At 42.9% G+C, this 15,550-nt stretch overlaps 1 protein-coding gene across 2 annotated transcripts in view; it reads right to left on the bottom strand.

The window, feature by feature from the left end:
* The window catches only part of GYS2 (glycogen synthase 2), a gene marked incomplete at its 5' end in the record, with an annotated part of 39,840 nt that overhangs the window by 21,914 nt on the left and 2,376 nt on the right, over positions 1 to 15,550 (bottom strand). The window contains 4 exons of one of the 2 annotated variants that reach the window (XM_083366105.1): positions 3,065 to 3,209; positions 5,344 to 5,521; positions 10,003 to 10,199; positions 11,267 to 11,448. In XM_083366105.1, coding sequence (XP_083222231.1) covers positions 3,065 to 3,209; positions 5,344 to 5,521; positions 10,003 to 10,199; positions 11,267 to 11,448 — 702 coding nt within the window. Of the gene's footprint in view, positions 1 to 3,064; positions 3,210 to 5,343; positions 5,530 to 10,002; positions 10,200 to 11,266; positions 11,449 to 15,550 lie in introns of both variants that reach the window. The other variant, XM_083366104.1, reaches the window with a different exon arrangement.

Raw genomic sequence — 15,550 nt, 5'->3', positions numbered from 1 at the left:
GATTCCCCACAGATTGTAAACTGTAATGCACTTGGGCAAATGCCAGGCTTAATGATCTACTTCCTCAAGGATCGTTGACCTTTTTCTGAGCAACAGGCACATTTCACAACTTTGCACATTGACATGTGCCAGTTTCAAATTGTTCTTTACAAACAGTTCTGGCACAGGCATCTCAACTTCAATTTTCTCTGAATAAAGAGAAAATTATTTAAAGACCTTGCAATCTGATGCTAAGTCTTGATGCCCTTGATAGGTGCCCTATTCCAAAAAATGGTAATACATTCTACTGGATGTTTTGCTGACATTTCATATTATCTGCCAATCTATCCTCCTGAGATGTCTCTAGATACAGAACTTGTAAACCTTATTTTATGTGACTGAGTACTATTGGCTTATAAATAGTAGGGATCAAGTTCTCATGATTTTGGGACTCCTCAATATTTCACATTGTTCTTTATGCTCTTTTATGCCAGAGAGTGCTATGATGGGATTCATTTAAAACTTTAGGTTTTTATTTTATAAATATACTGAGATAATGGCCAGCACTATCACCTTCTTTTCACCTGAAGCCAAAGAAGCTGCAGAAATCCTAATTCTTTTACTGAAGGGTTGAAACGAGGAGTCCTTGGTGCCCTCTGAGGCTGGTTGTTTTCTTGCAGACATTTCATTACCCAAACTAGGTAACAACATCAGCCCTGGGTAATGAAACGTGTGCAAGAAAACAACCAACCTCAGGATTTCAACATTACTCTTTCATGGTTAGGCTCCCCCTGTTCTCACTATTAAAGAAATATCTTTGAGAATATGTTTATGTGCTCATGTTATAGCATTGGTTATAGCATTGGTTAAGAAGGCTTGTAAGCCACCCTGAGTCTTCGGAGAAGGGCGGGATATAAATGGAATTAAAATAAAATAAAAAATAAAAATAAACTTTGGTTAAGAAGGCCAGCCTGACAACTGTTGTTTCCAGTTGTCAGGATACAACAACTGAATGAAAAACTGTTGGGGTTTTTCCAAGTAACATTTTCAATATTTAGAAAACAGCATAGTGTCTGGGTACATGTAATTAACTAACAATAATAGATATAATTAATTATCATAAACAATATGTTAATTAATCACTCAATAGCCTTTCTCTTGCTAATTGTCAGGACCCACCCCAAACCACGTCTTAGGAAGACAAAATTCTTGGAGTCAAATCTATTCCAAAAAGAATCTTTACTATGACATGCTTGGTTGTAGGAAATGAGACAGGACTTAATATTATTCCACGAAGTAAACCCTTATATAGAGTTCCCGGTTTAACCCCACTTAGCCCCATTTGGTCAGTCCCCCATCCTTTATCTCGTATCATCCCTCTCGTGGGAAGAAGGAACTTAGGACCTTTCATGTTTATTGCTCTCTTCCGTGACACAAGCCAGATGCTAGCCCTCCCTTTTGTTTCCCCAGTTCAAAAGGCTTCTCTTTTCCTTTGAAATGCCTAATACCGGTTCAAAACACATCCATTCTCTTCTCTTCAGGAGATGGCAGAATCCATGGAATAATGTTTTAAATATACATTTATGAATATGATATAAATGGATTCTGACACTAATATATAGTGTCAGGCTACTGCTAAAGCTTGTAAGCCGCCCTGAGTCTTCGGGATATAAATGGAATTAAAATAAAAAAAATAAAAATTAAAAAAAAATATTCAAAATTACATATCACGTTCCTTTCTCTCTGACTCGTTTTTCTAGCCATTGATAGAAATTATCCCATGTTCTAAAGTACAGAGTCTTCTTTCTCTTTAATCTTTAAAGTCAATCTATCCATTTCTGCACACTCTAGAATTTTCTTAATTAGTAAGGTAAAGGTAAAGGTTCCCCCGCACATGCGTACTAGTCGTTTCCGACTCTAGGGGCTGGTGCTCATCTCCGTTTCAAAGCCGAAGAGCCAGCGCTTGTCCGAGGACGTCTCCGTGGTCATGTGGCCGGCATGACTAGACGCCAAAGGCGCACGGAACGCTGTTACCTTCCCACCGTAGTGGTCCCTATTTTTCTACTTGCATTTTTACGTGCTTTCGAACTGCTAGGTTGGCAGAAGCTGGGACGAGTAACAGGCGCTCACTCTGCTACACGGCACTCGGGATTCAACCCGCCAAACTGCCGACCTTCAGATCGACAAGTTCAGCGTCTTAACCCACTGAGCCACCGCGTCCCTTCTTAATTAGTACTTTTGGTAAGTTTTCATTTTTCCAGTGTTGGGCAAATACAATTCTTGCTGCTGTTAATATATGTAGTATTAGATATCTGCAAACTTTCTCATAATTGGCTCCTATTATTCCTATCAAAAATTACTCTGGTTTAAAGTCTATTTGTTTTTTAGTCATCTTCTCCAACCATAAATGTATTTTAACCCAAAATCTTTTTGCTTTAGGGCATTCTAAACTATTGCATTTGTGTGTGGTTTGCCAACTGCACAGTAGCAGATAGGAAAGCGCTCCAGAGGGTCATTACCATCGCCCGGAGGATTATTGGCTGCCGTCTCCCCCCCTCCCCCCCGGGATGAACTGTACAGTTCCTGATGTCTTAGGAAAGCTCAAAACACTCTTAAAGACTATCTCATCCTGGACATTCTTTTTTTGAACTGTTACCATCTGGCAGATGGTACAGGATAATAAAAACAAAGACAAATAGGCTGAAAAACAGTTTTTATCCCAGAGCTGTAACCATATTAAATACCATAGTATAGTAGTGCAATGTTGAAGTGCAATATTAGGGGCAGCGCAACAGTGAATAGAATGTGAAAGATGTGTGTATATAATGTATGTTCTTATTTGTGCTTTTTACTTCTGAGTAGTGTGCACTGTGGACAGCACTTAATTTTGTTGTGAGTTACACAATGACAATAAAGATATCCTGTCCTGTCCCGTCCTGTCCCGTCCCGTCCCATCCCATCCCAACCCATCTTATCCTATCCTATCCTATCCTATCCTATCCTATCCTATCCTATCCTATCCTATCCTATCCTATCCTATCCTATCCTATCCTATCCCGTATGCTGTGAGAAAGATGGTGCTTACCAGTTGCTCTCTTCAACATGTGCTCCGCTTCTATGGCCGTTATCTGAGAGACCGTGGTAAAGACATGCGCACAATGCACTGATGCCCGCTCCATGCAGTACCTGTGGTATATCTGCCTTTCCCCTGCTTCTTTATCTATATCAAACTGTTAAATGGAAGGAAAAATATCACAGATGAAGGAAGTTTTCAAACAGTACTGCTACGCTTGTAAGTAAGTATTAGAGTTGACGGAGGGAGTCAGGACAGAATAATAGAATAACAGAGGCCTTGGAGGGGCCTTGGAGGTCTGCTAGTCCAACCCCCTGCTCAGGCAGGAAACCCTATACCATTTCAGACAAATGGCTGTCCAGTCTCTTCTTAAAAACCTCCAGTGATGGAGCGCCCACAGCTTCTGAATGCAAGCCGTTCCACTGCTTGATTGTCCTCACTGTCAGGAAATTTCTCCTCAGTCCTAGGTTGCTTCTCTCCTTGATTAGTTTCCATCCGTTGCTTCTTGTCTTGCCTTCAGGTGCTTTGGAGAATAGGTTGACCCCCTCTTCTTTGGGACAGCCCCTCAGATATTGGAACACTGCTGCAGGGCAGGGAGAGGCAACTAAGAAATATCTGTAACAACATTGTTATGTAAACACTGCCCTTAAGAACCTGCAACAGACATCAGGACAACGATATTTGCATGATGATGTCACTACATAGTGTTGCCATTTTGGCATGGGCTTGTTTACTGATGGAATCTACTGGCATTCGTCTTGGGAATAGATGCATTTTTGTCCAGTAGGTCAATAGGACATCAGCTTGGTGGAAAGTTGACATTCTTCCAAACCATAATAACAACAAGAATTTCATCAAACCTGTATAACCCAATGACTCTGGACAATCCTAACCATTAAACACTAAAATTTACTATAAAAGATGGAAGCACGACAGACCCTATGCGATGGAGTGAGGGGGTCCCACTCACCCTCACCAAGACACTGATCAAAACCTCACGGCTTTCAAAGCTAATTCTACTTTAAAGCTACATGAACAAAATCTTATGTCAACGCTGCTAACATCGAATGTTATTGCTTGACAAGAGATGAAGAAGTAGCCATGTCATATGTTAAACTTGTGTATTGCTTTAAGAGATTTAGTTTAAGGTTGGGAGAGGGGACGAGTAGGATTGCACCTTCAAGGCCATCTCTAACTAAAGAAGATAAGGCCTTGGCGGGTTTTCTAACAGAAGGGAAACTGATTCTTTAAATTAATTGGAGAGTATGATTAATGACAAAATTAGAAAGGTGGAGAATTGTGTTTTAATATATTGTGCAAGAGGCGGAGATTTCAGATTCCAGCTTCCTTCGAGCAAGCATTTGCCGGTGTATTAGGCTAATAAAGGACTTTTAAGGTAAACAATGCCTCAGAGTCACTTGAAAAACCCATATGTCGGAAACGTGACATCTTACAGGTTTGAACGTACGGATCTGGCGCTGTCTCATTTACAGCTTGGGAACCCAGAGAGAAGGTCCTTTCTGTCCCTCTTTCTCCACCCATTTATACAGCTGCAGGCTAAGCTCTCTCTTATCTGACTATTAGAATTAACTCATCTGGCTGTATTTCCCATCTGGTTTACCTGGCAAGTCTCTCACTGCCTCTTTTACAGTCTGAGAATTGAGTGGTGTCTCTTCTGAGTCTCTTTCTTCACCCATGATGCAGCTGCAGGCGATGCCCTTTCTTATCTGACAGTTCCCTAGGCACCATCTCTCTCTCTCTCCCAGGCTCCTGTCCCTGTCTTCCAAGGCCGTTTCCACATGTCATTACGGCAATAGCAATAAAAAAAGCACTTAGGCTTATATGCCGCTTCGCAGTGCTTCGTAGCCCTCTCTAAGCGGTTTACAGAGTCAGCCTATCGCCCCCAACAATCTGGCTCCTCATTTTACCGACCTCAGATGGATGAAAGGCTGAGTCAACCTTGAGCCAGTCAGGATCGAACTGCCAAACTGCTGGCAGCCTGCAGTCAGCAGAAGTAGCCTGCAGTACTGCCTTCTAACCACTGCGCCATCACGGCTCATGGGCTGTTATACTTGGGAGCAGAAGATGCTTGATTTTAAAGCTGCTGTATCAAAACTGTTTAGTACATTCCAGTAAGAATGTCAGAGCTGGGTTCACAAGACCTGCTTTATCAGATCAGTTAAGGCTTCCCCCGCTATCTCCCAAGGTCATTCCCACGTACCGTTACACCGAGAGAGTTTATAGAATCACACCGGCGAGGAGAGAGGCAAAGACAAGCCATGTTTCCTCACCTGATCCAAATGATTGTAGAAGTCTATGCTGGCTGCACAGAGGTACCTTCCTAACAGGGTCGCGTGTGTTGTGAAAATGGTAGCAACTGGAATCTTCCTGAACCGGCACAGGATAAGGCCGGGGCCGGTTTGCCATTCGTGGAAGTGAGCTATAACATTGGGCTTCTCTTCAAACTGACTGGCAAGCTGTAAAGAGAGAGAAACAGGGGGAGCTTATGATATCCCCTGCTAACTTTTACATCTCAGCAATCTCCAAATTTAAAGAGGGAAGAGAATAAACGTGCAACAGCTGGGTACTTACAATATCAATAACCAAGTCGGTTAAAAAAAACACCTCGTCGTTCATTTGCTCAGTGTGTTAAAAGTACAGTCATTCATTTTCAACTTAGTTTGTTGGGGGGATGAACATCGAACGATAGAGTTGGGAGGGACCTTGGAGCAGTGTTGGGATTGAAATATGTGAACAACCGGTTCTCTGTGTGGATGCCACTTCCGGAAGTCCTTTCGGGGCCTGGGCAACAAAAAATTAGCTACCGGTTCTGCCGAGGTGGTGTGAACTGGCTGAATCCCACCACTGCCTTGGAGGTGTTCTGGTCCAACCTCCTGCTGGATGGGAAGAAAAGGCCTTAGAGCTTTGAGTGAATTCTGTGGTTATTTAATGATTCAGTTGATCCTGTCTGGGCAAGGTGCATTCCTGAGACTGGGAATTTTATAACCAGAGCGGTGATTAGTGAAGCAGTTTTACAATAGGAAGATTTATTTAGAATATATATGCATTGTAAGGATAGGCAAAGCCTAGCATTTCATTAATTATATGTCCCATCAAGAATGCAGGTGGTCTTCAAACATGGCCCTTTTATGACTTGTCGACTTTTATGACTTGTGGACTTCAATTCCCAGATTTCCTCAGTCAGGCACGCTGGCTGAGGAATTCTGGGAGTTGAAGTCCACAAGTCATAAAAGGGCCAAGTTTGAAGACCCCTGCAAGTGTGTGTGTGTGTATGTGTACCTAGGGGGGGAAAATCCCACAGGTGCTTTTCCAAAAGGCAAGTGGACTTTATTGGTATTTTTCTTTGAAAGCGTTTCACTTCTCATCCAAGAAGCTTTTTCAGTTCTGTTACCAGTTCAGTTACACAACTGGTTAGAACTGAAGAAGCTTCTTGAATGAGAAGCGAAATGTTTTCAAGGAAAAAACCCCCCAAGAAAGTCCACTTGCCTACTGGGAAAGCACCTTTGGGACAAACCAGGACCTGGATGATTAAGAATCTCCATAGATATTTAGGAAGAAAAGAAGTGACCTCAGATAAAAATCTCTTTACGTAAGAGCAGGTGATGTATGCAAGAAAGAGAGGACATGGATATATCTTTAAGTCTCTGTCTAAACCATGCTGATTTCTGCTAGTCAACTTGAAGTTGAAGTCCACAAGTCTTAAAGTTGCCAAAGTGGAGGAGCCCCTACAATAACGTACATCAGAACATGGGTTAATTTAGTGACTGAGTGACTCTGAGCATTGAATATGTACTTCCTCTGTTTATTCAAGCTTCCATTTGCTAGAATTTACACACACACAGGAAGGTTTAGGCATAGTTAAAGAGCAGAGACCTGTCATTTTTTGCCAGGAAGTCACTGTTCCTGATGGTGAAAGATGGACAACAATCCACTCACCATCATCACGATGCAGTAAAAGTGCTACACTCAATTTGCCAGCAAATTTGGAAAACTCAACAGTGGCCACAGGATTGGAAAAGATCAGTTTACATTCCAATACCAAAGAAAGGCAGTGCCAAAGAATGTTCAAACTATCACACCATTGCACTCATTTCTCATGTTAGTAAAGTTATGCTTAAAATCCTACAAGCTAGACTCCAGCAGTATGTGGATCGAGAACTACCAGAAGTACAGGCAGGATTTTGAAGAGGCAGAGGAACTAGAGATCAAATTGCAAACATACGCTGGATCATGGAGAAAGCTAGAGAGTTCCAGAAAAGCATCTACTTCTTGCTTCATTAACTATGCTAAAGCCTTTGATTGTGTGGATCATAACAAACTGTGGCAAGTTCTTAAAGAGATGGGCATACCAGACCATCTTATTTGTCTCTCGAGAAACCTATATGTGGGCCAAGAAGCAACAGTGAGAACTGGACACGGAACCACTGATTGGTTCAAAATTGGGAAAGGAGTCCGGCAAGGCTGTATACTGTCGCCCTGCCTATTTAACTTATATGCAGAGCACATCATGAGAAAGGCGGGGCTAGATGAATCAAAACTTGGAATTAAGATTGCCGGAACAAATATCAACAACCTAAGATATGCAGATGATACCACTCTAATGGCAGAAAATGAAGAACTAAAGAGCCTCTTGTTGCGGGTGAAGAAGGAGAGTGAAAAACTTGGGTTGAAATTTAACATTAAGAAAACCAAGATCATAGCATCCAGCCCTCTCAATTCCTGGCAAATAGATGGGGAAGAAATGGAGGTAGTGACAGATTTTATTTTCCTGGGCTCCAAGATCACTGCAGATGGGGACTGTAGCCAAGAAATTAAAAGAAGCTTGCTCCTCAGGAGGAAAGCCATGACAAATCTAGACAGCACACTAAAAAGCAGAGACATCACCCTGTCAGCAAAAGTGCGTATAGTCAAGGCTATGGTCTTCCCAGTTGCAATGTATGGTAGTGAAAGTTGGACCATAAGAAAGGCTGAGCGCCAAAGAATTGAGGCCTTTGAACTGTGGTGCTGGAGAAGACTCCTGCGAGTCCCTTGGACTGCAAGGCGATCAAACCGGTCAGTCCTAGAGGAGATCAACCCTGACTGCTCTTTAGAAGGCCAGATCCTGAAGTTGAAACTCAAATCCTTTGGCCACCTAATGAGAAGGAAGGAATCACTGGAGAAGAGCCTAATGCTGGGAAAGACTGAGGGCAAGAGAAGAAGGGGACGACAGAGAATGAGGTGGCTGGATGGAGTCACTGAAGCAGTAGGCATGAGCTTAAATGGACTCCAGAAGATGGTGGAGGACAGGAAGGCCTGGAGGAACGTTGTCCATAGGGTCGCAATGGGTCGGACACGACTTCGCAGCTAACAACAACAATCATCACCCAAGTTCTAAGCAGCCATTTTACTTTTCCCATAAGTTCTCCTAGGCAACTAAATTTCATTTTTGAGGTGTGCTGTTGTGCACACAATAAAAAATGACAATAAAGATTATCTTAACTATCTTAACTATCCATGGAATTTTGGGAAATCTGGATTAGCTAAGCCAGGGGTAGGCAACCTTGGCTCTTTTATGACTCATGGACTTCAACTCCCAGAATTCCTGAGCCAGCCATGCTGAGGGGAAAGGGAGAGGTTTCCATGCTGAGCCATGCTGGCTCAGGAATTCTGGGACTTGAAGTTCATGAGTCATAAAAGAGCCAAGGTTGCCTACCCCTGAGCTAAGCCAATAACTAGGGTAGGGTCAATACTATCAGACAAAGCCCTCCAGACAGTACTTAAAGCTTCGTGGTACATGGAGGATTTTCTCTGGCTGGTGCTGGGGTTTGTAGTTCCTTGTCTGTTGAGGGTCAGGAAATTTCAGTCACCCTACCCTGGAAACAGGCTCATGGAAGGTCCAGGTTTTCAGGGCCTCCATGACAACCACAGGCTAGTACTGTGTAACAACTTACCTATGACTCGGTACATCCTGCAACAGATCTGTCGCAGGACAGTTGACGTGCGATCGGACAGGAATCAATGCAGTGTGCTTGCTAAGACAGTGGGCTAGAAGCCAGAAGATCACGAGTTCTAGTCCTAATGTCAGAAAGTTAGGTAATTTGGGGCCAGCCACTCTCTCTCAGCCCAAACCACTCCACAAGGTTGTTGTGGGGAAAATAGGAGGCAAGAAGGTTAGCTGTCTTGAGTTGACCCAAATCAAGGGTAGGATAAAAATCCAATCAAATCATTGAAGGATTGCCACCAGCCCTTCGCATGGTTAGATAGATCAGAGGTCCCCAACCTTTGGGGCATCAGGAACCGGTTACATGGAGAGAGATTTTTCCGTGGACCTGAGGGGACCTGGTTTTGTGTGCCGCCTTCATCCCACGGATAGGGCTTTGCTTGTTTGTGCAGACCAGTTGCTGGCATGCCGCGGCCCGGTACTGGTCCATGGACTGGGGCTTGGGGACCCCTGAGATAGATCATTTCTTGGTTTGAATGAGGATTGTCGCTGTGAAAGAATTTAAAAGTAAACTTGGGGAAAGCATGAACGTGTCGTTAAGGAGAGACCTGAGCAGGAGATCACCAAGTCAAGAGATAGGATGAAGTGTAAGAAAGGAATTCAGAATAACCCTGTCTTAATTTTGTTTGTTCTTTGTGCTTTCTTTTATCTCTGGTTCATACAATTCATTAGCCAAGTTCCTTCCTAATGGCTCTTTCCTGTCTCCCCCCCAAGGACAACTCTATCTTCCTTTGCAAATGCTGCCCAGGTCTATCAAAGGAAGAGGGATCAAAGTCCACCCCAGAGATTTTTCTCGATCCAGAGGGATTCCAAGGGCTACCTGTGGATTTCCCCCCTTGATCTGGCAGGCTGGATGCTCGCTTGGCCACCAGCATCAGAGGCTACCAGAGCACTAGAGGTGATGGTCTACACAGGTAGAAAGATAGATGAGTAGTTCAGCTCCAAACACAGCACCTCTTTCAAAAACCAGGCAGTTAGCGATCCAAAGATGAGAACATCATTTGCTTCTCTGTCATGGTAAGGAATTCCAATATGGCTGGCTTCCCAGAATTCCCCTTTCCATCTATCCAGATTCCAAGCTGCTGATGCTATATCGAACAAGACCACGTATGGGCTTCCTTCAATCAGCCATCTCCCGAAATGGACCTGTTAAAGGGAGGCAGAAGAGATAGGGCAAACCATGGGATGACACAGTCCACACTCATTGCTCAACAATACAAGTCAGGCGATATAATCGGTTCTTTAATTCAGAGGTCTCCAACCTTTGGGGCACCAGGGACCAGTTCCATGGAGAGAGGTTTTTCCGCAGACCAGAGGAGGCGTGGTTTTGTGTGCTGCCTGCATCCCTCGGATGGGGCTACGCTTGTTTGTGCGGACTGGTTGCTGGCATGCCGTGGCCCAGTACCGGTCCACAAACTGGGGCTTGGGGACCTCTGCTTTAATTCAATGACTTCATCTTGGCAATTAAGAATTTACCAAGGCCCACACAAAGATTTGGGGTGAATTGTAATAAATAGCAATTTTGCCGAACACTGGCATTTACTTCTATTTTTTTTTTTTGGCAAACCCACGCTCCTAGCGAACCGTCAGTTGGCTTAACGATTGCAGCAACTTCAATGATTTGCATAACGGCTGCTATTTTTTTGGATGTTTTTATTGTTTTAATGTCTTTTAAATTGTTTTAATTATTTTACAATGTTAGCCTTGTAAGCTTTCCCAGAGTCACTTGGTTGAATTGGACAGCCATAGAAAATGGAGGAATGAATGAATGAATGAAAGCCACAAAAAAAGGTTAGCCAAATTGACTGACCTGCTTTACAAGCATCATGAGTTATGACCATAATGGGTACATCCCATTGCAGCCATAACACGAGGACTACCTTTATTTTGGTTAACATCACTTAACTGCTGGGCCAGTAATAATTGAGCCAGTCAATGACCTGAAAGTCCATTTATTTATCCTAGGAAATAATAAGAATGAGGGCAACATTTTTACCAAAGAGTAACAAAAAATTCCAAATGAATTTGAAGTATCTTGGACCTATTCCAGCAGAGACTAGTTTGCCAACTATTACAAAAAAAATAATAATAATTTGGATTTGTTTGTTTATTTATTGATGTGAACAGAGGAGAGGGAATTAATGACCCCAATAACTCTTTACAACTTTAGACATTTTAAGACGTTTAAATTTTCTAGGGGAAAATTCTTTTACCTGATACCCATTGGCTTTTATCACATCCATGGCTTTCTTCACTGCTGCGTTGGGAGGTTCACAAAGTTCCACTTGTGTCTTTACATTGTGCTCAAAATAAGGGCCAAGGAGAAAGTAATTTTCCCCCCATTCTTCTAAAGTAGTTTTGGCTTTGGTCTGGATCACTGTGCAGATGCCACCGACTGAAACAAAAGCGGGGAAAATGTAAATTCTAAAAGTACAGTCATCTTCCTTCCTCTCACCCTCCTTCCTTCCTTCCTCCCTTCCTCCTTCCTTCCTATCTTTCCCTCCCTCCCTTTTAATTCCTTGTTTCCTTCCTTCCTTCCTTCCTTCCTTCCTTCCTTCCTTCCTTCCTTCCTTCCTTCCTTCCTTCCTTCCTTCCTCCCTCCCTCCCTCCCTCCCTCCCTCCCTCCCTCCCTCCTTTCTTTCTTTCTTTCTTTCTTTCTTTCTTTCTTTCTTTCTTTCTTTCTTTCTTTCTTCTTCCTTCCTTCCTTCCTTCCTTCCTTCCTTCCTTCCTTCCCTTTCCTTTCCTTTCTTTTCTTTTCTTTTCTTTTCTTTTCTTTTCTTTTCTTTTCTTTTCTTTTCTTTTCTTTTTCTTCCTCCCTCCGTCCCTTTGGGAAAAAAAACAATAATATGAAGTTTTAATAAAATTGCATTATAGAATAACTCCATGAAACAACTCAAATGTACTTGGAATTTTTTTATTTTTTATTTTGCCATTTTTTAGAAGGAAAAAAGTTCCGGCTGCGGAATTCTGGGAGTTGAAATCCGCAGGTCTTAAAGTTACCAAATCGCTGCTCTGTATAATTCCACGGGATTGCTTCATTCGCACAACATGCTAAAATAATGGGTGGGTTTTCCCCAACCCCTCCTCCTCCCCCAAATCTCTCCAAACCAATTTGTCTTTGTTTAGAGTGTGCAAACAAAGGAAAAACGAGTATCTTTTCACGGGGCAGGAATGTACCTGCTGAGACACTTGAAAAGTTGGCAGCGCACCAGGATGAAGGACACCTCTGGAGAAGCAGCGTTGCCTTTTATTGCATAGTTTGTGTTGGGTGTGGAGAGACAACTTGACAGCCAAAGAGGTTCCCTGTCACCTCCTATTATCCCTGCCAGCTCTGTGGTTTTAAGAGGGGGGGGGCGGCCCTTGGCAAAAGCTGCTTTGGAACAGTTGCAAAAAGCCCCTTGCTCAGAGCAAGTAAAACCCCAATTATGGAACTGCAGATATTTGCAGTAAATTTGATTATTAGGACGACAGCAGGATCGTTACGGACTCCTCTCCAGCCTTCATTCTGTAAATATCACCTCTCTTTATTTCAAATATGGATAAACAAACCGTCTTCACCTTCTGCATCCTGTATGTGGTATTTTTCTTCCCTCCATTTTTTTAAATTAAAATTATCATAATGTGGAAATGAAAAATAAAGATGATGGGAACAGGGGGAAAGGAAAGAAAGGGGGAAGAAAAGTGTAGGTATAAAGGGGAAAGAGAAAGAAAACAGCAATGATTGTTGCAACTTTTTTTTCAGAGCAGTAAAGCACAGAATAGAATTACAGCCTCATCTTTTTACCTCACGATTTAGCAAGTACAAGCCATCTCTGTAACAAACTGACTCTAGTAACTAGCAAAACCCAATGCTGGGAGTTCTTTTTTATTTTTTATTTTCCTTTTTTTTCCTTTCCCCCCCTCCTTTTCTTTCTTTTTTCTTCTCCAAAATGAATTCTGATACTGCGTCAGGACCCACCCCAAACCACGTCTTAGGAAGACAAAACTCTCGGAACCAAATCTTAGTCCAAAAGAAATCTTTACTATAACATGCTTGGTTGTAGGAATACAAGACAGGATATTGTTCTACAAACTAAACCCTTATAAAGAGTTCCCGGTTCAACCCCCCCCCTTAACCCCATTTGGTCAGTCCCCCATCGTTTACCTCGTATCATCCCTCTCGTGGGAAAAAGGAACTTAGGACCTTTCATGTTTATTGCTCTCTTCCGTGACGCAAGCCAGATGCTCCTACCCTAACCCCCCTCTTTTGTTCCCCCAGTTCAAAAGGCTTCTCTTTTCCTTTGAAATGCCTAATACAGGCTCAATACACATCTGTTCCCTCCTCCTCGGGAGATGGCAGGATCCATGGAATAATGTTTTAAACATACATTTATGAATATGATATAAATGGATTCTGACATACTGTATAACATGACTTCCTGGCGTTAACGGGCTTCACCAGGTCATCCTTTACTATTTCAACCAGGTGAGTTAAAGACCTGGAGATCCTGTGCTCACCACATCCTAACTTCAATTAGTTTAATATTGGTTATTTTGTGTGTTGAAGACACTTGCATAATTTGATTAGTTTAGAGTTCAGAGCATCGCACCAGTGCAGGAAATGGAACCAAGTTAAATATGTTGTATGAACCAGCCAAACAGTGATTTTTTTTAAAATTTCACAACAGGCTGTGATATGCTGGTGCTGCTATTTAAACTAGTCAGTGCAGTTACCTGCCTGATTCCTGTTCAGTCTACAGGTAGTCCTCAACTTACGACCACAACGGAGCCCAAAATCTATGTTGCTAAGTGAAAAATTTGTTAAGCGACCTTTGCCCCATTTTACAACTTTATCTTGCCGCGCTGGTTAAGTGAATCACTGCAGGTTGTTAGGTTAGAAACACGGTTGTTAAGGGAATCTGGTTCCCCCCCTTGACTTTGCTTATCAAAAGGTCGCCAAAGGGGATCACGTGACCCTGGGATGCTGCGGCCGTCATAAATGTGAGTCAGTTGTCAGGCCCCCGAATGTAAATCACATGACCGTGGGGAGGCTGCAAGGGTCATAACTGTGAAAAATGGTCCCTTTTTTCAGCACTGTTGTAATTTTGAATGGCCACTAAGGGAGCTGTTATAAGTCGAGGACTATCTGTAATATAAAAAGCTCACAATCCAAAGGCTTCGGCATCTGTAAAGACTTTTTCACCCAGAAAGAAAGTGAGATTGGAGGGGGTGGGAGTGGTTTTCCTTTGAGGACAATCTTAACTCCCAAATATTCAGCCGATTTCAAAGGCCGGCCTACTATTTGCCTCACGGAGATTAGATCTCTGGGATTGCAAGAGACTCTCCTGACTCAGTTTCCCTTTATCTTTAGCCATACAGCGAGCTGACGGGTGAAGTTACTGATTTACTCATCAGTAACTCATTTCTGTTATTATAGCAGGAAGAGGTTTGTTCCTAGTGGCAAATCAACATGTTTGGAGGAATGTCAACAAATACCAAGCACCCATTTCAGTCCAGGACTAAGCCATCCTCTGCAAGGAAGAAGACAAAAGTAGATGAAAATATATGAAAGAAATATTTTGAAAGTAATGGGCTCGTTCAGGGCAGGAGAGCGTTACGGTTATTTGGTCCAGGTTACCTGATCTGCATTAATTTGTGCCTTTATTTGCAAACAAGTATGTTCTCATGGCCAGCCATTCTAGATGGCTTCCAATGGATAGATGACTTCCAATAAATACAATAAAACAATGTTTTCTCAATCCTGGCTATTTGAAGAAATGAAATGAACCTTTGTTGTCAAAGTACAACTATGTGTACATTGAGATTAGCTGAGCCTCCCTTTGTGCTCCCATCCCCCAACACACAGTGACAACAAACCCTCCATCTTACTGCACCATGTGAACCAACTACACCACACACCGGCCTCCCAAGACTTGTGCCCTTCCTTCCTTCCTCCCTCCCTCCCTTCTCCTAACTTTCTTCCTCCCTTCCTTCTCCTAAACTCCTTCCTCCCTCCATCCGTTCCTCTGTCCCTCCCTCCCTTCTCTAACCTCCTCGTTCCCTCCCTCCATCCCTTCCTTCTCCTAATCTCCTCCCTCTGTCTGTTCCTATCTCCCTCCCTCCCTTCTCCTAACCCCCTCCTTCTCCTTCCTTCCTTCCTTCCTTCCTTCCTTCCTTCCTTCCTTCCTTCCTTCCTTCCTTCCTTCCTTCCTTCCTTCCTTCCTTCCTTCCCCACCAGACTGCCAGGGAGATGACCAAAAATCACTGTAACTGGTTGGGCAGATTGCTTGCAGCAAACTGAAATTGAGTCAAGGCCATCCATTTGGCCACCCCTACTATATATGGATTAAAAATGAAACCGTGGCACTTTGAGTTTACGAGCAGAACAAACAGACATTGCCCAACCATTTCTGAAGGGAGGCACACTACAACATTCCTTCCAGTTTTCATAGGAGTGAGCAATTTCTAAAGGGAGCCCTGGTGGGCTAATAAATTCATTTAAATTGTGGGGTACAACA

Source organism: Vipera ursinii (assembly GCF_947247035.1).
Source record: "Vipera ursinii genome assembly, chromosome: 6".
Lineage (NCBI taxonomy): Eukaryota > Metazoa > Chordata > Lepidosauria > Squamata > Viperidae > Vipera > Vipera ursinii.
Note: the sequence above shows the minus strand (reverse complement) of the source record. Positions and strands in the feature narration are given on the sequence as shown.